This window comes from Rattus norvegicus, chromosome 1, assembly GCF_021556685.1.
Source record: "Rattus norvegicus strain SHRSP/BbbUtx chromosome 1, alternate assembly SHRSP_T2T, whole genome shotgun sequence".
Classification (NCBI taxonomy): Eukaryota; Metazoa; Chordata; class Mammalia; order Rodentia; family Muridae; genus Rattus; species Rattus norvegicus.
The window spans coordinates 142,524,703-142,545,862 of NC_141534.1; the positions used below are offsets into that span (position 1 = coordinate 142,524,703).

Here is a 21,160-nt window from a genome sequence, read left to right on the forward strand (position 1 = left end):
TCCTCAGAGTGTCTGCTTAAGCCATCCCAAAAATGCTGACAGAGAGCAGTTCTCAGGAGAGGATGGAGAGATGCCCATGGGCATGAAAGTTACTGAGGTGTGAAGACCTGTGCCTCAGAGACATCTAATGAACGATACTTTTCTGGGAAAGCAAGGCAAGTCCTGTTATTGGCCTCAAGGACCCCTTGTGTCTATTTGGGCAGGTTTTGATGGGTCAACAGAACTTCTAGAGAACTCCTGCTGCTTCCTGGCATGGACCACTTTCGGGGAATTGAAGGAGCCTGATGGTTTCTGTATTCCCTGGTTTCATCTATGAACTTGCAGCTGCTCTGAAAGACAGACAGTGAGTGGTAACTTTCTTTCCAAAACATTTTTTCTGCATCTTTATTTAATGAATTGATGTCATAGGATAATGTCTCACTTGGTTACAGCTATTGGGAGATGCTGAGGATAATGCTGGAAGTTGGGAGAAATGAGTTCCCGGCTCTCCCATGCACCAGCTAGGTGACCTGAAGCAAGTGACTTAACTTCTTTGGGCCTCAAACAGTTCAGATGAGATTATTTCTAAGGTCCATTTTGATCCAAATGTTTTATGAGTCTAAGAAGTCAATTTGTAAGAGAAAATACTACAAGGTATATGTATATGTATGTATGTATATGTATATATACATAATATGTGTGTATGTAAATAAAAGTACTTATAATGAAACGAATGAACTGGAAATATGCCAGATATAATACATTTGCAGCACACTGGTTAGTTTACTTTTCCCTTTGTCTCTGGTGACCAAGAAAACCTACTGAGCACGCAAAGCAAGTCTCTTCTTTTTCCTTCTTCTATTTAGTGTCATTTCCTAAGCATCTCTGGAAGTCCAAATCCAGAGGAAGAACTGGGTTTGCTTGGGTGTACATGGTTTGTCAGGGGACAAGCTTAGATCCAGAAGCCTCTGGGATGCTTTGTGAAGGAAGGGGTTATCATTTTGGCTAAGGCACCACCACCACCACCTCTCTCTCCTCCCTCTCTCTCTCTCTCTCTCTCTCTCTCTCTCTCTCTCACACACACACACACACACACAGACAGACAGACAGACAGACAGACAGACAGACAGACAGACCGTTGGATAGATAGATGGGGCAAACTTGGGTCATCTTTAGAAACACTGAGACAAGGTTTCTCACTAGCCTGGAGCTCACCACTTAGGCCAGGCTGACTGTCCAGAAAACCCCAGTGATGCCTCTGCCTCTGGTTCCTCAGTGATAAAACTATGAGCATAAACCACACACTTGGCTTTTCCCCATGGATGCTCTGGATCAAACTCATGGACTTGTGCTTGCACAGCAAGCATTTTGCCCCCTGAGTCATCTTGTTAGCTCCAAGATATAATACCCTTAATACCCAACTAACTTTGTGTGTTCCCCAAGGGCTTTGGATGCTACAGTGTCTTAACTACCTTCCCAGCTGGCAAATCTGGGAACTACACAGCTCAAGCAGACAACAGCATCTATGGAACTCTATCTCATTTGGAAAGATACCCATTGTTCCCAGAAGGGTAATTTGTGGGTTCACAGAACTCTCTCCAAGGCTTCACAGCTCTGTCTCTGACCCTGCCTAGCAGGTATAGCCTTGACCTCTTGGAAAGGTGAACCGATGGATGTTTGTCCCTGCCAGAAGTTGACAGGCATCACAACAAACTTGTAACCCTACCCGAGCTGAGCCACAGAACCAGAGCCGCAGGCTGAGCCAGCCGTTTCACTTGGGTCTGACATCTGAGCCTCTGGCAGTCACTAGCTCACCTCTAAGGGACGGTGGCCTATGGAGTCACCTGAACTAAGCCTGGAAGTGTTTGCTTTTCTCTGGAGGCAGCCTGGACCATCTGCTCTTCCTCAGGTTGAATGCTGGGAACTGTTCCTTTTCCCAGCTTTAACTTCATCCACAGTGGTTTATGCTGGGATAGACAGGTCTTGTTTTCAGAGGGAAGCATTAAGCAATAAAGGTTACAGGTTTTGTTTCCTTACTAAAGTAGTACTTTATGATCTTCACTGATGCCAAAGAGTTGAACGATGAGGTCAGGCAATCATGTTGAATGGAACCACTGATTTGCCTCCACTTATTTAATCATTTCTTGTCTGCTCATGTGGGCATTGCAAGGAAGCGCCCTTTGAGGCATGTGAATATGCCTGCATGCTTATTGAGTCCAGAGGTCAATGTCAAGTGTCTTCTGTGATTGCTTTCCAACTTATATTTTGTGACAGGATCTCTTGATGAAACCGGAGTATACTTATTTTTCTAACTGACAGATCAGCAAGCCCCGGGAACCTTCCTGTCTCTTCCTTCCCAGCTCTAGGATTATAGGTCTATGCCACCGAGCCTGTCTTTTGTATGGGTGCTGGGATTCAAACTTGGCTCCTTATGCTTTTTATAGGGAGCACATTACTGATCCCACCATCTCTTTAGCTCTGTTGTCTTAAACTGGAAAATACTTCCTCCTCTTCTTTCTCCTCCTTTCCCCCTTCCTTCTTCCTCGTGATCCATGCTCTACCTCAAGGACGGAGTGCATCTGCCTTGCTTGAATTTAGATGTGAAAGTGCTTATCTGCTTGTAATGCAGAGCAGAAGGAAGCAGGGAGCAGAAGAAGAGGCCAGCCCAGCAGACAATGCCCCTGGAACTGGAAACCTCTCAACAAGCAGCAACGACCCCATTTCGGTACAGAAGTCACGGGCTTCGAGGGCCTCATTTGGGCGTGGAGATTTGCACTATGAGAAGGACAGTTGCTTTCTCCCAGGGCAATGAATCTTGTTTTCCTGTGGAAAGTCATGCTGCCAAAAATTGATAGTTTCTCACAGCTTGCCTGACAGGTACAATTGTCGCCTGGAACAGAATAAAGAGACAATGGAATGTAGCTTCTCTAAGCTGCCTTTAATTGGCTCTTCAAGTCACTTTTCTGAGATGGATTAATCACACTGAGACACAGTGTGTCAGCGCAGCTCATAAAACCTGCTTTCCCCCATCCTTTTCCAGGGCCCAGAGATGCGTGCCTCTGTGTTGGTCCTTACGTAAAGTCCTGTTATAAGATGCTACAGAGACTGGCTGATGGGCCACACCCACCCAGGTCTTGGCACACTAAGTCCAGGGGATAGGAGTGAACAAATCCCAGAGGCTGATTTGAGTGCACATGAAATTCTTCCCACTTGTGAAAAGGGGGCAGAGCCCCTCCCTCTCCCCAATCCACCATTCTGTTGGCAGGAGGTTGTATTATGCAAACTCTTGCCTGAAGCTCTGCAGAGATTCCTATTAAAATTCTATTTCCTATTTAAGGACACTTCTGTGTGAGTATTGATCACTGGACCAGGGCCATTTCAGTGCTGAAGAGACTTCCAAGTGCACCCGGCTGTCCTTCCCCAAAACGAATACGCACATTTGAAGAAAGTCTTTGGCTGTGGCAGTTTTAATTTTGGGCGTAAAGCTCAGTTACTTGGAAGGAGAAAACCATGGAGGCTCAGCATCCATGAAGAATTTAAGGCCAAAATCAAATCAAATCAAATCAAATGTGCACAAGTTAATCTTAAACACTTGATGGTATGCAAATTCTCACCCCTGTTCATGTAAATCACTATAATGAGAATTGGTTTCAAACAGCCAGATGAGAGTATCGTTTCTCCATTTACTTCCTAAACTAAGGGTGTGAAATACAGGTCCTTGCATGACTTTCTCAGGCCTTCTTTGGGGTGGCTGGATGGCTGTAGGGTGGGGAGAGAGGAGGGGAATGATGAGAGTGGGACATCTAGGCTTGATGGTCTGCTTATGGCTGAGGCTTTTTCTGCAAGGCTTCAGTTTAATCCTTCTCTGGCTGAGACATCATGGCAAGTACTCATGGTATGGTGGCAGGCTGAGGCTCCGTGTTGGAGGGTGGCAGCTCTTTGCTGGCTGGCCTTTACTGGTCACCTCCAGCTTCTTGATGAATGGATCTTTCCAACTTGGCTGCTTCCTTTTAGACAGCAAGGACAGTTTCTACAGTGATGTTGACAGTAGGGTAGGGTCTAATACAAAGTAGTGTATGCAGTCACCCATTGACATGTTTCGTTAGCTAGAGATAGGTTCTTTTCCACACTCAAGATGTTATGTGCACTTATGCATAGATGTGAGGACTTCGAAGTGGAGAGTGGGAAGCTGTCTACTCTGCTCTCTGTCTCTCTGTCTCTCTGTCTCTCTGTCTCTCTGTATCTCTGTCTCTCTGTCTCTCTCTGTCTCTCTCTCTCTCTCTCTCTCTCTGTGTGTGTGTGTGTGTGTGTGTGTGTGTGTGTGCATTTGCACGCATTTGGAAGTCAGAGAAAAAACTTGGGTTTGTTTTCTTCAGGTGCTGTCCATTTCCTTGTTGTGACAAAGTTTATGACTAGGTTCTGGGGTTAAGATGGTTATCCAGTAAGCTCTCTTTGGATCTGTCTGTTTGCCTACTCAGTGCTGGGATTATACACACACACACACACACACACACACACACACACACACACACACACACACACACATGCTACCATGCTGAGCTTTTCCCCCAAGGGTCAAACAAGTCATCCTGTTTGCATAGCAAGTAGTTTTCTACTTTACCTGTCACCCCAGCCCCATTCACACCATTTCATTTGCACCAGAGTAACCCTTGTTAAGCAATGTCAGCTCTAATGTCACCTAGGTAGCCTATCCTAAGGTTACAGAACACTGGCCTCTTTTACCTTTCCAGTATCCCCACTTGTTTTCAGCTCTTTTGCACCCTTATAAATGAAGTGTCGCCTTTTGTTAGCTATGTTGATAGAAGAGAGATTTTAATTTCAAATGCTTCTCTGATGTTATTCTTAATCACATTTAGTTGTATGGATGGATCATCATTGTTCAAGACTCACACTAGATCATCTTTTGTTTGTTGAGAAAGGACTAGGGTGGGGGTAGAGAGTAGAAATCCTCCTTGAATTGTGTATGTGGCACAGACTAAGCAGGGAGTGAATAATCCTGTTCATTTCTTAGATCTTGACCTTGGATAGAATCAGGTTGCTTGTTAGTGTGGGGGTCTTGATTCTGAACTACTGTAAAGACAGACAACTCTGTTTTAGTTGTCATACTGTAGAAAGGGAATCCAGAAAGGCAGATATGGTTGGTCCCCAAGTCATCATGGGCTTCCCAAGACAGCTCGAGCAGAAGTTTTAATCAGTTGTTTAATTAGTAGAGCATCAGAGTCACGTGGAGAATGAAATTTTCACCTTGACCATTAGATGCCAGTCCGATGCTTGAGGATGGTAGCTACCTACATTGCTTGGGCATTCGTCTGTGCTTGACCTGGAGATACACGTTTTTAATGCATTTTCCATTTACATCCGTACAACCCTTTCTACTATGCTTGCTTCAGCCCTGAGAAAGTGAGGCATGGAGAATGTATATAACTTGTTAAGCTATGCAACTAGAATTGGAAGTGCCTGGAAATGAACTGTGGTTCTGATCCTAGAGATCTTATTCTTGGTTGCTAGGCTATAAACCCACTCATACTTCCTGCTATAGAACAGTGATTAATACATGTATGTGGGGCGAATGATGGAATGGGCCTGCCACAAGGCAAAGTATGGCTTTAGCCTCATAGCTCTTTCCCATTGAATCCATGTCTCTGTCCAGACTGTGTTGGGTTCCTGTTTTCCTGGCTAGCAATCTCTCAGCCTTTGCTGAGGAAGGAGGAAGCATCTGAATGGATGGCCCTGATGGCTGATATCTCTATTTCTCCTCCATTGCACTCTGGGCAGCCTGGCCTGAGAAGCCCTTGTTTCCAACTTGTTTGTGATCTGATACTTCATCTTGGGGGCTCAGAAGCTGTGAGCCCCTGGGCTGGCTAAGCTGCAAGATCTGATGGACATTCCACAGCTGTCAGCACTGTAGGCCTGGCTCCTGATGAGACTGGCGTGGAGGGAGGTTTTACTTGGCTTTCCTTGAAGAAGTCTGTCAGGTGTCCATGAAGTCCTGAGTAGATGCTGAGTAGAGCTGGCCTTCTGCCTCACAGGGCCAAGGGTATGGTAACCTTTGAGCTGCCACTTGCTGACAAGGCTGTGAACATTGGTATATATACTACCCAGCCCAGAGGAGGGACTTCCAACTTTTCATGGGCGGCCACTGGAAATCGATATATGTGTCTAGGGCTAGGCTAGGCATTATGAACACAGGGGCTCCAATGGCATTTAAAAGACTTAGGGTCTAGTGATAGATTATCCACACTGGCAAGGTATTATAACATATAATTACTTCCTTGTTATTTGTATGTGCTCTGGAGACATATGAAAAGGAGCATTCACTTCTTCCATTTAATACAGTGATAATTGGGTAAGATGCCGAAGAAAGAAAACATGGCTTAGTCAGGGATAAAATCAGTTCATCCCCCCTGCATGGTAGCATCATAAAGTAGCCTAAAAATAGCAATGGCCATGTACTAGGTGTTCAGTGATATGGTTGTTGTGGAGATGGCAATGTTACCTCTGCTCCCTGTTAAATTCCGAGTTTGTTTTCTTCTCAAAGGGCAAAGTCCTCGGTGTCAGTCCTCTCTTAACCCCTTCAGGCAAGGGTTCCTTTCAGCTCCTCCTACTGACATAAGATCACCCTAGAAAGGCTGAGCATGCTTGTCTTACAACTATGCATATGCCTTGTTTTGGTCATAGAAGGTCATCCCAGAGGTGCCCAGAAGCGACCAGAGTGCCAAGTGCTTCTCCTTGTTGGGAAGGAAAAGGATATTGTGGCACTTCCTCCACATAGTACCTTCTGAGTGTGAAGAGTCCTGGACAGCACTGTTGAGAAAATTTCTATCCATTCATCATCTTCCATGAATCCCTTCCATGTGCAGAACTGAGTCCGTCTCAGTGTTCTGCATTTGTTCTTTCAACTGAACATAGGTTGAAAAACTTTCAAAAATTATGTTTATATTGAGCATGTATGACTCTTCATTTCATCACCCTCTAAACAACACATAGTAATGATTTCTCTTGTGTTAGCATGTCTCTGTGCTACATGCATGCAGTGCCTGAGGAGGACACGTAATCCAGATCTGATTTAAAGTGTGTGTGAAGATGTGCACAAGGCACACCGCACACCAGGTCTTGAGCATCAGTGGCTTGCAACCTGCAGAGCGTCTTGGAAAATTTCCTCTGTCCACAACTCTTAATCCTCTCATCAGTTATTGGAGATCGGTTTTATTGACCCCATAGTAGTAGCAATAGCACGAGCAACACCCACATTTATCAAGCACCGTGCTGAGAACATGGTGGGCGTTTCTCCCAAGAGTTCTTTCAGACCCTTATGAGTTAGGCACTGTTACCCTCCCATTTAAAAGATGAGAACTTGATATCTTTCTTAAAGTTATACAGCGAGTGGACAAGAAATAAGGGTTTGAACACAGACAATCTGTATTTAGAGAAGAGAGGTTAGCCCAGAGGGAACTCTGGCTTCATCCTTGTCTTCCACAGAAGAGACCTGCATCCATGAACACTGAAGTCACCATTGGAATCATCTGTACTCCTGACTTCACTTGGGTATCTTCTCCTGTGACCTGTGCTGTCCGGTAGTCCCAGGAAAGCAAACCCTGTTTGCTGTTTGAGAGTTCAAATCCACTGAGGATTTTCCTGCCTGAGGCTTCTACACATTCAGCCTTTCTGATCAATAAAAACCTGGAAAGAATTTTGGGGAGGTGTCTACCTTAGAGGGCTTGTACAAAGACCAAATTAGATAGCATGCATAGATAACACTCTTGCAAACAGATTTCATTTTAACTGTCTCCTCCATTCACAGTAGGATTGGGATCTTGACTGGTCTCCCTCCGCCAGACTCGTGTTGGAGGCTTGATCTATAAAGTAGCCAGGTTTATAGGTGAGGCCTTTGAGAGGTTATTGTTTCTTGAGGATTCTGGCATCAAGAGGTAGGACCTAGTTACAAGTAGGTCACTGATGTCTTTATACATTATTTTCATTATTTTTTTTACTTTATGTATATGGATGTTTTTGTCTGAATGGATGTCTCTGTGCTACATGCATGCTGTGCCTGAGGAGGACAAAGGAGAGTACCAGATTCTATGGTGACTGGAATTTCAGATAGTTGTACCCCTCCATGTGGGTGTTATTAATTGAACCCTGATCCTATGGAAAAGCAGCTAGTATGCTTGAACATTAAACCATCTTTCCAGGTCTGATGACAACCTTTTGGAAGGCATATTTTGTCCCTAACCTCTTCCTTCTCCCTACCTCCTCCTTGGCTTCCATGAGGAATGTGGCTTTGTTTAACTACCCACTCACTGCCACAATGTGATGTTCTATTCTGCCCCAGGCTTATAAGGGTGGGGTCAAGAGATTGCACTGAAACGTACCTTTCTTCTTCATAAGTTGACTATTTCAGGGATTTTGTCACAGTGGCACAAAGCTGAATGATATTTCTGCCTCACAACCAGATATTTCACTCATAAAGAAAAGGTGGAGGAAGGCTTTTGAGGGGCAAGATGGACAGTTAGTCAACTCTGATACACTTTTCAAGGCAGCCTTATGATGGCTGGTGAAAGCCAAGGAGCATGGGTATGTCAATATGCCCACAAGGTGCATCTGAGCAAGAGAGATGTTGGGTATCATTTGAGTGAGATTTAGTCTTGCTGTTAAACTATGGACAAAATTGTATGTTAAGTACCAGGGAACTCAGAGTAATATGAGATTTAAAAATATTCAGCTGTTAACCACCTTCCCTGCTTGTTTGTTTGTTTTTTTGTTTATTTATTTTTTACTGTGAGTGGGTACTCTGTATATCATTGTTCATTCAATATTCTCTTTCCCACTGACTTCTTTCTAATACTTCATTTTTTATATATTTTGTGTGTGTGTGTGTGTGCATGTGAGTGTATGTGTGTATTTGTGTGTACATGTGCAAGCAGGCACACATGCACTCATATGTGTGTATATGTTTGGCCAGAGGACAACTTGCAGGGTTCTGTTCTCCTTTACCACATGAGTCTTGAGGATCAAGTTCAGGTTGTAAGGCTTTGTGGCAAGTGTCTTTACACACTTGACCATTTTACCAGCCCTCATTTCTAATATTTAACATTCAACATAAGAATTAATATCTCAGAAAAACATACATTTGTTGTGGAGATTATAGGTTGAGATGAAACCCATACAAATTTCAAGAATTCATTGAAGTTGCACCGAAATTTCCTCTACAGGAAGTTGCTTAGAGACCAGACAAAAATGTCACATCTTGGTTGTGTGGCCACCTCACTAAACTGATTGTGGAACTTTGGTCACTCTGCCTTGGAATGACCCTTGCTATCTTTTCAACAGACGTCTTCCAGGCCGTGCTAGGCATTATTGTTGTTGGGAAGTAGTCTTCTGAGGAATGTGTGGAAAGGGTCAATTAACTTCTTTCTAGTGGGCTTTCCCCACTGGCCTTGCTTCTAGCCATTACTGCTTGCTCCTCTGTATACCTTTGCTGCATTTTCATGGGTACTGATGTGTCACAGTGATTCTCAACCTGTAGGTCATGACCCCTTTTGGGGGGGTGGTAAAATGACCCTTTCACAGGAGTTGTCTAAAACCATGAGAAACAGACATTTCCAGTACAATTTGTAATAGTAGCAAAATTACAGTTACCAAGTAGTAACAAAAATAATTTTATTGGTGTGGGTTACCACTGCATGAGGAACTGTATTTTAAAGGGTTGCAGCTTTAAGAACACTGAGAAACACTGAACTAGAAGCAGGGCACATTTGAGCAGCCTGGGACTCTTCTGTCAGAGTTAGAATAATCCTTCTGCTGCTGTCCTGAATGATAACAGCCGGTTTCTCTGATACACCTTCTCAATGCTGGGTACCACACTGGTCCTCTCCAGATGAGATCTCCATTCAGCCTCTCTTCTTCTTGATAACAGATACAACATTTATCCCCTTTTCAAGTGTGATGGTTTTGGATTGCAGTAGCACATTGGAAATATAGGGCCGTGCTGACAACCTGGTCTCACCTCTGGCTAACCAACAAGTCTTTTCCACATTCAATACCAGTTCACCAGTTGTCCAACTTTAGTTTTACAGCACTAGTGTTGAGGGCCCAGGAAAGGAGCTGGCACCTGACTCTGATCTGTTTTATCCTGTAGACCTGGTTCATCACTCAAGGCTGCTGACATCTTTCTGGAGCCCAACTGTGTCATCGGATGTATTTCTACCTTTCTCAACTGGTGTCATCAGAAAACTGACAAGCATATAACATTTATTTTCACGAAAATCATTGATATAAATATTGAATAAAAACATCATGGGATTCTGATGATGTTAGGAAACACACTCTACCCTAGTGAAATTTACTAATTACCACTCTTTGAGAATTAGCATGCTGCCAGCTATTGAATTATGCAGGCCCATACTTAATTGTCCATTTTATTAACAAGATACAAGAGTCTAAAGCCTGATATCGTGGGACAGGAAAGCATGTCTTCAGTGAGGGATTTATTTTGTCCAAATAAAGTTTTGACCCCATTTCCAGCTCCTAGGAGATAAGCTCTGAGCTCTGGGAATGTTCTGTCTATAAGAAGGTCTGTTTACCTGGGATCCGGTGCCAGGCCAGATTGTTTATGCAAACAGTAGGATTTATGCTAGCGCCTTAGCCTGAAAAGTATCAACGATTTTGCAATTGTTGGAGGCTAAATGTCTTAGTTAGTGTTTCTATTGTTGCAAAGAGACACTATGACCATGGCAACTCTGAGAAAAGAAAGCATTTCATTGAGGCTGGCTTACAGTTTCAGGGGTTTAGTCCATTCTTGTTATAGTGGGAAGCAGGAGAGTGTGCAGGCAGACATGGTGCTGGAAAGAAGCTGAGACACCTGGATCAGCAGGCATCAGGAAGTGAATGGGGCGCACTTCCTCCAACAAGGCCACGTCTTCTAATAGTGTCACACCCTGTGATCTTCTGGGGGCCAATTTTTCATTCAATTCACCATACCACCATATATGTATATGATCAATGCCAAGGAAAACCATTTACCCTGAGTCGTGGACAAGTTTCCTTGGTTAGCCAGACTCTGTGTGTGTGTGTGTGTGTGTGTGTGTGTGTGTGTGTGTGTGTGTGTGTGTGTGTGTGTGTGTGTGTATGTTTTGCACATGTTGCTATAGGGAGACATGTTGACTGCATGCCTCGCTGATAGACACTGCCAGCTCAAACCTGCTCTCACCACTCTTTTTGGACTCTTATCCTTGATCTTCCTTGTTCAAATGTCCTCATGAGTCCTTCAAGTCCGTGACTGCAGAGTTTTTGAATCAGTAGGTGCTCTAGGGACTGCACCTTGTTTTCTTTGGATCCAGAATGTAGTTCTTTCTGGGCTTCTTCTAGAATCTTGTGTCTTCCTTAACTTCCTTCAGAAAGCAGGCAAGCAGGCAGTCTCCTCAGAGGCTCTTGCAGAAGGGAGGCAAGGTCCTTCTCTTTACAGCTGTATGTTTTAATGGCACCCATTTCACTCTACTTTTGGGTAAGATACCATGTCCAGGAGGATTCCAGGCTCTAGTTTAGCTCCTGTCCTTAGGAAAATCCATACTCAGCTGTAGAAAAACATATTACCCCACTATTAGGCATTTACACTTTAGCCTAAATGGATGCCCCCCATCTCGTCTTTAAAAATTCACAAAAATGCTCCCTTCCCTTCTCTCCTTTCCCCTCCCCTTCTCTCCCCCCATTTTTTTAACCTTTCCCCACAAATAAGACTGACTTTGATCTCACAATGTAGCTTAGGCTGGCCTTGAATGTATGATCCTCTTCATTCCTTAGCTGAGAGTATAAAAGTGTACCTGGATAGTTGGCAGATGTCATGGAAATTTCTTAGGGGCAAGACCTACAAGAATTCACCCTTGAATTTAGACTTTGCCCACGACTGACCTCTGACTCAGAGCTGACACTCAGGCCAAGTAAGACCTGCAAACTTAAACACTTCTTCAGTTGGGTTACAGGTCTCTTAGGCAGCCACAAGCTGGATATCTGGATGCTCTTGAGAGCTCCTGGCTCTGCAGAAAGTGTCATTTGGTAGGTGGGACCTTCCCCTGTTATCCCCCACTTGCTCCCTCCCTTCTCTTCTGGCAAAGTCTTTTTGGTCTCTGTTGCTGTAAAGAAGGGCTTGCCACAGGAAGTCAAATTAGTGTTCACACTTTCCTGTAAGCTTGGCTGTTTGCGGCCAGAGGTGAGCTCCAAAACTCTATGCTCTTGACTTCCTTCATATTTCTTTCCCCGATTTCCTCTTCTGTAAAAACAATGGTAGTTATAATAAAACTTACCTCTCTACAGTCACAGTGAAAATGACAGGGTTATATAAAGGACTCGGTCCATAAAATAATCTCCAGGGCAGTTATTTTTCTTTTCTGCTGGAGCTTCTACCCCTAAGCCTGGGACCTCAGGGAGCCCTGGGCTTGTATGCCCCGAACAGCCACAGTTGTGCAAGCACTCCTGGGTCTCCTGTTACAACCAGGAGCCGGCAACAGACCAAAATAAGTGTGTGCGTGGGGGTGGGGACAGGCGGGGAGCCTCTGTAGGGAGTCTGACCAGGTCAGCTGGGAATGCTTGTCAACCATCCAGGGTGGCTTTTCCTCTAGTCTCCTGTATGGGTCTGGAGGTGGGTGAGTGACTCATGAGGGTGCCCTCCCCACCCCTACATCCAAATGCTTAGCCCTTCCCAGAGCCAGGGCTCACCTAATCCCCACAGTGGGAGTCAGGGGGTATCCACTCCTGTGTTGAAGGCTAAGGTTGCAGAGTGGTAACTTCACACTCTGCAGCATGTGTAGCTGAGGCCTCTGCAGAGCAGTCTCCTGCAAGGCAGGCAGCGAGGTCATCTTGGCAGGCGTCATCTCTCTAGTCAGGATCCAGCCTCAGGCAGTGGTGCCCCGGGACCTGAGCAGAGATGGCTGAACAAGAAGGCAGTGGCCTGCAGGTGCTGCTGCACACGCTTCAGGTAGGAAATGCACAAGCCAGTGTGGGCTTTGCCTTTGCCCAGCTGTCCTGGGATGCTGCATGAACACTCAGTCCTCTCTGGCAGCCAGTAGCCTGGTTTGCTAAGCAAGCAGTAGCATAGGCACCAGCTCTCACCTTGAAGCTGCCCCAAGTGATGCTAAGGCGTTTAAATATTAAACACAACAATGCTGATGACTGTTCTGCTTAAATTATTGAACCTGGTGGGATCAAAGGCTCTGGCTAAAAGATACAGATTTGCTAGATATGGGAAACGAGAGGGACGGAGGGAGGGAGGGAGAGAGAGAGAGAGAGAGAGAGAGAGAGAGAGAGAGAGAGAGAGAGAGAGAGAGATCTGTCTGGCAAATGAAGGATGTGTAGTATAGCTATTGAACGAGGCTAAAAACCTTGATAGGGGCTTGGAGAACTGTGTGGGAGGAATGGGTAGCTAGGGAGAGAACTTCTCCTGCTAAATGGTTCCTTCAATAAGCTTCCAAATTGCATTCTGCATTAGACTGGGCCAGGATGCTAACTCTGTATATTCTCAGGTTAGATGTGGCCAGAAGTCATCGGAACCAATCATGGGCTGGAGCCTCGGAATTGGCTTTCTCCCTGGCGATGCTCTTCACTAGTAATTTTGAGCAGTCGTTTTCTGGGGCAGTGTTTTGCCAAAGTGTTTGCCCTGTGGAGTCACCCAGAGAATGATGGAAATATTGATGTCTGGGATGGCAGCCCTAAACTGAGACTCAGGTTCATTGTTTTGGGGAGAAACCCTCATTGAAAGTTTGGAAGCTCCTGGGTCTTAATACACAGCTAAGGTTGCAACGGTTCGGAAAGATACTCATGTTTTGTGGGAATCAGAGGTTTCAGTGCTCAAGGAGGTCTGAGGGGTTTTCTCCCTTGGGAGACTTAAACCGAATGTTATGAACAAAAGGCACAAGACAACAGCCTTCAGGGGTGGGGGTGGTGGGTGGGGGTCTAGATTTTGTCAGCATTCTGAATTTGGTCCTTTCTTCCTACTGTGAAATGTTTACTTACTGCTCCTGCAACTTGAAGGGAATCGGCATTCCTAAAATGTTTAGGAAACCCACCATTCAGGTATCCAGAGGAGAATCTCCTAGCAGCAAATGGAGTATGTTTTCAATATCACATGACTATTAAAAAGGAGAACCAGGGCCAGCACTCAGGAACTTCAAATTCATTTGTGTGAATATGTCTCTGTCCCCTTTCTGTATGTTTGCACGCGCCTATGTCCATGTGTGCGTGTCTATGTGGATGGCTAAAAGGACAGCCTTGGGGATTTATCATTCTTCCCCTTGATCTTTGAGGCAGGGTCTCTCACTGAACCTAGAGCTTGCTAATTCAGCAAGGCTGGCTGACAGGCAAATTCTAACAACTTGCAGGTCTCCATCTTCTGGTGTTGGGATTATAAGCACGTGCTGGCATGCCTAGCTTTTGTGTGTGGATGCTGGCAATCACACTCAGGGCCTTATGTTTGTATAGTAAGCACTTTACTGACTGGGTCATTTCTCAAGACCCAAAGTTTCGTTATTTAGTGCTGTTTGTCTCATTGTATGTGATATGTACAAGAGAAGGACATATGTGGGTCAGGGCTGTGGAAGGTGGGAGTGAACCTCAAAACAAGCTGGTAAAGCATATCGGAAAGCATTTATATGGCTAGATGCTTTGATAGTCCAATACCACAAGTTAGGGGTTGGGGATTTAGCTCAGTGGTAGAGCGCTTGCCTAGCAATCGCAAGGCCCTGGGTTCGGTCCCCAGCTCCAAAAAAAAAAAGAAAAAAAAAGAGTGTACACCAATACCACAAGTTAATGTTTGTTGTAATTTCTGATGTCATATAGAATTCTTGATTAATTGTTGTTCACAGAAGTGAAAGACTTAGCTGATTAGAATTTTCTTGCTCTAACTATTTGGGAAAGAAAGATGCTGGTGGATTGATATCAAGAGCTCAAGTGGAAATGAATGTCCTGCAGTTGGCTGGAAGTCACTGCAGGTTCAGATTAATCTTCTGTCTTCCTACCAGAGGGGACTTATAATTGATATTTAGAATGAACACTCTAGGGCACTGCAAGATTCTCAATTATCAAAGAAAGATTTAATTATTTTCACTAGGCCCTACTTTGTTTCCAATTAACTAGAACATTAAAATAACACCGGTGTGTTTCCTGCTGGTTAGTTAGGTTGCAGTGTACTTGACTTGAGCCAGTTTGACCCCTACTAAGTGCTTCCAGGACCCCTGTGTCTACACCTGTTATAAAGTTAGAACTATAAAATCTTTTTAAAAGGTGAACCTAGAGAGAGCCTGGAGTCATTGGGAATGATGGATTTGATATCCTGCCCCAATACTTGTTCCTTGTTGGCTTACCCTAGAGCAGTAGTCCTCAACCTTCCTAGTGCTGTGACACTTTAATATAAAGTCTATATTTTGTGGTGACCTCCAGCCATGAACTTATATCATTGCTACTAATTTTACAACTGTTATGAGTTACAATATAAACATTTAATATTCAGGATGTCTGATATGTGATCCCTCAAAGAAGTTACAACCCGCATGTTGAGAGCCATTGAACTAGAGTCTCCGGAGACTTCTGAAAGGAGTTAAGCAGAAATACTTCTAATTAGGAATTTCCAAGATCTTGCCAATCCAAACCAACCCTTTCTCATTATGTGCAAACGTGACAGACAAAAGGCTTTGTGCGGCTTATCAAATCTCTGGAGGAGATGAACAGAAGGTGAACTTAGGTTCTGAGTGAATGGTGGCTCAGAGCCTTACAGGGGAAAACCAAAAGAAAACAGGGCTAGGGAGAGCACAGTCAATGAGGCAGATGTTTCCCTTAAGCCTCCACAATCCTAGCAGCCTCCTTTCTTAAGACCATCATTTCTTTGGAATCACAACATATCTGACTACCCAGAAAGATTCTTTTGGTTTGTTACCTTTTGCTGTGCAAATGAGGATGGGAAAATTTTTGTTTTGTTTTTTCTTTCCTATTTTAGTTTTAACACAGCATGATTTCTGTCCAGAATACAAGAATCAATTTTCTACTGAGATATTTTCCAAGTTCCTGGCCTTCACGGCTTGAGTTTTAGGTAGAAAATTAGATAGACTGATGGGGATCTTCAGGGTGAAAGGGAGTCATCTACAGCTCAGGTCAAGGAGGCAGCAAGGACTGTGGTCCAGCCCCAGCTATAGAGCTTCCTGGTTCTTTAGCCTTATGTAAGTCCCTTGGTCTCCCTGACCCTCCCTCTATGGATCTATGCAGGGAAAGCAATAAAAAAGTGGTTTCCAAGCACTTAGTGTGAGAACATCTCATATATTTTTATCATATTTTGGAAAGCACCTGTAAAGCATCCATGCTGTCCAGTGACTGTGGTTTTGATGATTTCCCTAGAGGAATATGCAATTTTGATATGCTGAGAATACTTCTCTACACCCTTCATAAACTTGCCCCTTCCTGGGTGAACTCCAATATGCTTAGAAAAAAAAGGCAGGTGTCTCATTCTGTACTGCTCTTGTCTCCTCGTGTGGTTTGAGTTAATGGGGAAGATGGGGAGCTGCCAGGGTCACAGGATGTGGACTGTGTGCCAGCCCTGATGTCACAAGCCCTCATTCAGCAGTGTTCCATGAAATGCCAGTTAAGAACCTTATTGAATCATGAAAAATATATAATGATTAGGTCAGCTTTGGCACACTCTGTGCTACAATGTGGGCATGTTCTTGCTGTTTGCATTCATACTTTATTATTTTATGATATAGCTGTTCAAACCAAATCCCAGGTCTGCAGCTTTGCCAAACATGTATATAGCTAACTGCTTTTCTCAAATGAGCTTCCAAGAACACCATTTATTCTGGACTGTGAATAAAGTAGGTTTCAGGATGTGGGGTTTCCTGTCTTGAGTAAACATTGGAAACCTGGACTGGGGCATCGAGTCTAACTTTTTCTTTGAACTTGATCCTCCAAGGATTATTCTCAAGATAACAGGTGACTCAGTGCTTGGGCTGTAATGAGGGGGTGTATGGGGAATGATGACTGATTTGTCTCATTCACAGAATTTAGTCATTTCTGCTTCCACATGTGCTTGATAATTTCCCTTGTAGACCTCTCCATGGAGGATGAGGAATTACCCATTTCCTTTATCTATGGGACCAGGTTGGACAAAAGCAGAGCTTTCTCCTTGGACAGAGCAGGCTTGGACAGAAAAAGGGCTCAGATAGATTTATCCAAGCATTTCCCACTTGGATAGAGAACACTGTGAATTGACTTCCCAGAACTTGCTAAGATTGTTCTGTTTGGTTGTTTGAGGTAACTGAGTTTGTTGGAGATGTTTATCTCAATTGTGACATAAATATGGGCGTAGAATGAAGTGTCTTAGTTTTGATCACCAGTAAAGAAAAGGAAAAAAGTCACTCCAATGTCATGCACAATGGAAAGAAGGTAAAATCATCAGGATGTAACCTCTGTCAATCCCTAAGGGACAACCATGCCAGTCAAACTGTATCTTGAAGGAATGGTGCCTGCATGCTGGTGTAGCATCTTGGAAATAGAATAAAAACCTTCATTTGGTGTTTTTCTCCACAACACTACTGATTTCACAGATTATCTTAAAGTCTTTTAAGGTTAGAGAAAATGGACAAATGTTCTTTTAGGCCAAATGGGTGCCTTCATCACTTCATATCTCTCTGTCACACATGAAGGAGGTGAGTCCGTCTGCCTTTGAGGTGAGACCATGACTGCCCAAATGAAGTTAAAGCCACTCAAGACTCAGTAACATAAATTTTGTAACTACCACAAAGAAGGATATGAAGATTTTTGCCACTACAAAGTTTGTCTGAGTCTTTCTTTCTTTTTTTTTTTTTAGATTTATTTATTTATTTTGTATATGAGTACACTGTAGCTGTCTTCTGACACACCAGAAGAGGGCATCGGATCCCATTACAGATGGTTGTGAGCCACCATGTGGTTGCTGGGATTTGAACTCAGGACCTCTGGAAGAGCAGTCGGTGCTCTTAACCACTGAGCCATCTCTCCAGCCCCCTGTCTGAATCTTTCTTAAATGATGTTGGGGACACTTATTTATTTGCCACTTTGAGGGAATTGGCCTGATGGAATTGAAGGTTGAAGGAATGTGAATTTCTCATAACAGAAGGAGGTTTATTCTGCGCCTTAACTCAGCATGGTGGAAAATAGCTTCTGATAAAAGAAGGTAGTGCTTTTGATATGGGCCAGTTAGATATTCATAATACTGTCCATCTGCCACCCATCGTCTATCTACCCCTCTAATTTTTCTATCACCTTTTCTGTGATAAAGAGATTCAGAGGAGAATTGGGTGGGTGGAATGTGTGTGTGTGTGAGAGAGAGATAGAGAGAGAGAGCCCATGACCCTCTGTTTAAAACTGTGTGTCTCTGGACAAACAGCTGAAGCGCCTTTGTTTCTTTGTCTTCAAAATGAGATTTACAGTACCCACTAATAGGCTGCCCATAAATTAAGAAAAAAATATATGCAAAGGCATAAACCCAGTGGCCTTTGTTCAATAGTGGCCATCATCATACTTAAAAGCAGTTCCTGCCTTCATGAAAACCTGATTCATAGTGAAAATATAGGAAGACATATTTGAAAAGTAAATTCCCATGGGTTGAAAGCTCTGTTAAAGTGAACACCCTGAAACAACTCCATGGAATTCAGAATGGAACAAACTCCTGGATAGGCCTTAGAAGGTGACCCCAGCTGCAGCTGGGCTACTCAGAGTGAGCAGAGAACATGAGATCATCCACACTTTAGAAAAATATACATGGGGATTTAGTATGATATTCTACTTGATTAAAATAAAATACACAAGGGAGAAGAGAGATGGAGACAGAGGTTTGAATAGATTATGAAGGGTCTTGCGTGATAAGCTTCAGGCCTGATAACACTCAGGGAAATTGTCATTAATTTCTGAGTGAGGCTGCAACCAGGATGACATCTACAGAGCTGTCTGACTTGGGTGATGCTCGATTTGATGCAACACTGTTTGGTGTTGTTATCAGACTGGATATCCTTGTCCTACTTTCCTTTTAAATTTAATTATTATTTTAATCTGCCCTTATATGGTATATGTAAGTGTTCATGTGGGTGTGTGCCAGTGTGCTATGAATGTACATGGATGTGTTCATGGATGGATGTGTTTGTGTGTGGAGGACAGAGATTGATGTCCAGTGTGTTGCAGTGTGTGTGTGTGTGTGTGTGTGTGTGTGTACGTGTGTGTGTGTGTGTGTACGTGTGTGTGTGTGTGTGTGTGTGTGTGTGTGTGAGAGAGAGAGAGAGAGAGAGAGAGAGAGAGGGAAAAGATGGCTTGTATTTTTTTTTAATCTTTATTATCTTGAGTACTTCTTATTTACATTTCGATTGTTATTCCCTTTCCCGGTTTCAGGACCAACATCCCCCTAACCCTCCCCCTCCCCTTCTACATGGGTGTTCCCCTCCCCATCCTCTCCCCATCACCCCCTCCCCCCAACAATCACGTTCACTGGGGGTTCAGTCTTGGCAGGACCAAGGGCTTCCCCTTCCACTGGTGATCTTACTAGGCTATTCATTGCTACCTATGAGGTTGGAGTCCAGGGTCAGTCCATGTATAGTCTTTGGGTTGTGGCTTAGTCCCTGGAAGCTCTGGTTGCTTGACATTGTTGTTCATATGGGGTCTTGAGCCCCTTCAAGCTCTTCCAGTCCTTTCTCTGATTCCTTCAACAGGGGTCCCGTTCTCAGTTCAGTGGTTTGCTGCTGGCATTCGCCTATGTATTTGCTGTATTCTGGCTGTGTCTCTCAGGAGAGATATACATCTGGTTCCTGTCGGCCTGCACTTCTTTGCTTCATCTATCTTATCTAGTTTGGTGGCTGAATATATATGGGCCACATGTGGGGCAGGCACTGAATGGGTGTTCCTTCTGCCTCTGTTCTAAACTTTGCCTCCCTATTCCCTGCCAAGGGTATTCTTGTTCTCCTTTTAAAGAAGGAGTGAAGTATTCCCATTTTGGTCATCCGTCTTGAGTTTCATGTGTTTAGGCATCTAGGGTAATTCAAGCATTTGGGCTAATAGCCACTTATCAATGAGTGCATATCATGTGTGTTTTTCTGTGATTGGGTTACCTCACTCAGGATGATATTTTCCAGATCCATCCATTTGCCTATGAATTTCATAAATTCATTGTTTTTGATAGCTGAGTAATATTCCATTGTGCAGATATCCCTCCAACATTTCTCTGTTGAAGGGCATCTGGGTTCTTTCCAGCTTCTGGCTATTATAAATAAGGCTGCTATGAATATAGTGGAGCATGTGTCTTTGTTGTATGTTGGGGCATCTTTTAGGTATATGCCCAAGAGAGGTATAGCTGGGTCCTCAGGTAGTTCAATATCCAATTTTCTGAGGAACCTCCAGACTGATTTCCAGAATGGTTGTACCAGTCTGCAATAGGATGACTTGTATTAGCATGGATGCAAGGCTAGTTATTGGATCTGGGTAGCTTGTCAGTGACTGCTCTGAATGGCCAGTTTGGAGCTCTTCTTCACATTCTCTCATCTCTGTATCTCTCCTACTTTTGAGCCTCTTCTCAACTCTAAGCCTACTTCACAGGGAATGGATAGATTAAGTCTAGGCTTGCTCACATTGAGGGAGGAGAGTGTTCTAAATACGTGGTGTTATTATTTTATAGGTAGTATTCAAGTGTTCTGGCATCAGTGCCACTCTGACTGCATTGCTAAATTAAAGCAGCTAGAGCTAGCTCAGGAAGTACTGTGTGCACTTCAGAACCAGGTATAATTAACATTTTTACCTGTGGGTTCCTGGTTCTGGTTCTGCTGTGTCCCTGAATATCCCCCTCCACACAGCAAAGGGTAAAATATGGAGGCTAGCATGGCTTTGAGGTATAATTGGAAATTGGTGAGAGACTGGGGCAAATGGTTGACAGAGAACCCCATGCCCACAACAGAGACTACAAACTGGCAGCATTTGCTCTACTCCAGTTTCTAAAGCTGGAGTGGATCTTAAGAGAGCCAAACACAGTTTCTGTCTGAACCCTGGGTTAGGGCTCACTAGAAGAAATGTTGGTTCCTTGTTACTGTATGTCTAATCATTGGACAGGCAGCAATGAATCAAACAGACTGAGAGCCTCTTCATATTTCAGAAATGGGTGAATGGAAAT

At 43.9% G+C, this 21,160-nt stretch overlaps 1 protein-coding gene and 1 long non-coding RNA gene across 2 annotated transcripts in view; one reads left to right on the top strand and one right to left on the bottom strand.

Annotated features, from left to right (window-relative positions):
- Positions 1–9,643: 9,643 nt before the first annotated feature.
- On the bottom strand, positions 9,644–12,484 carry LOC108349597 (uncharacterized). The gene is made up of 2 exons (XR_015651711.1): positions 12,300–12,484; positions 9,644–11,573 (listed from the first exon to the last, which is right to left on the bottom strand). It is a non-coding gene; the product is annotated as an uncharacterized LOC108349597 (long non-coding RNA).
- Positions 12,485–12,821: 337 nt separating this feature from the next.
- The window catches only part of Agbl1 (AGBL carboxypeptidase 1), an 893,368-nt gene continuing 885,029 nt past the window's right edge, over positions 12,822–21,160 (top strand). The window contains 1 exon segment of the mRNA NM_001432252.1: positions 12,822–12,970. Within this exon segment, the coding sequence (NP_001419181.1) occupies positions 12,920–12,970 (51 nt within the window). The 5' untranslated portion in view covers positions 12,822–12,919.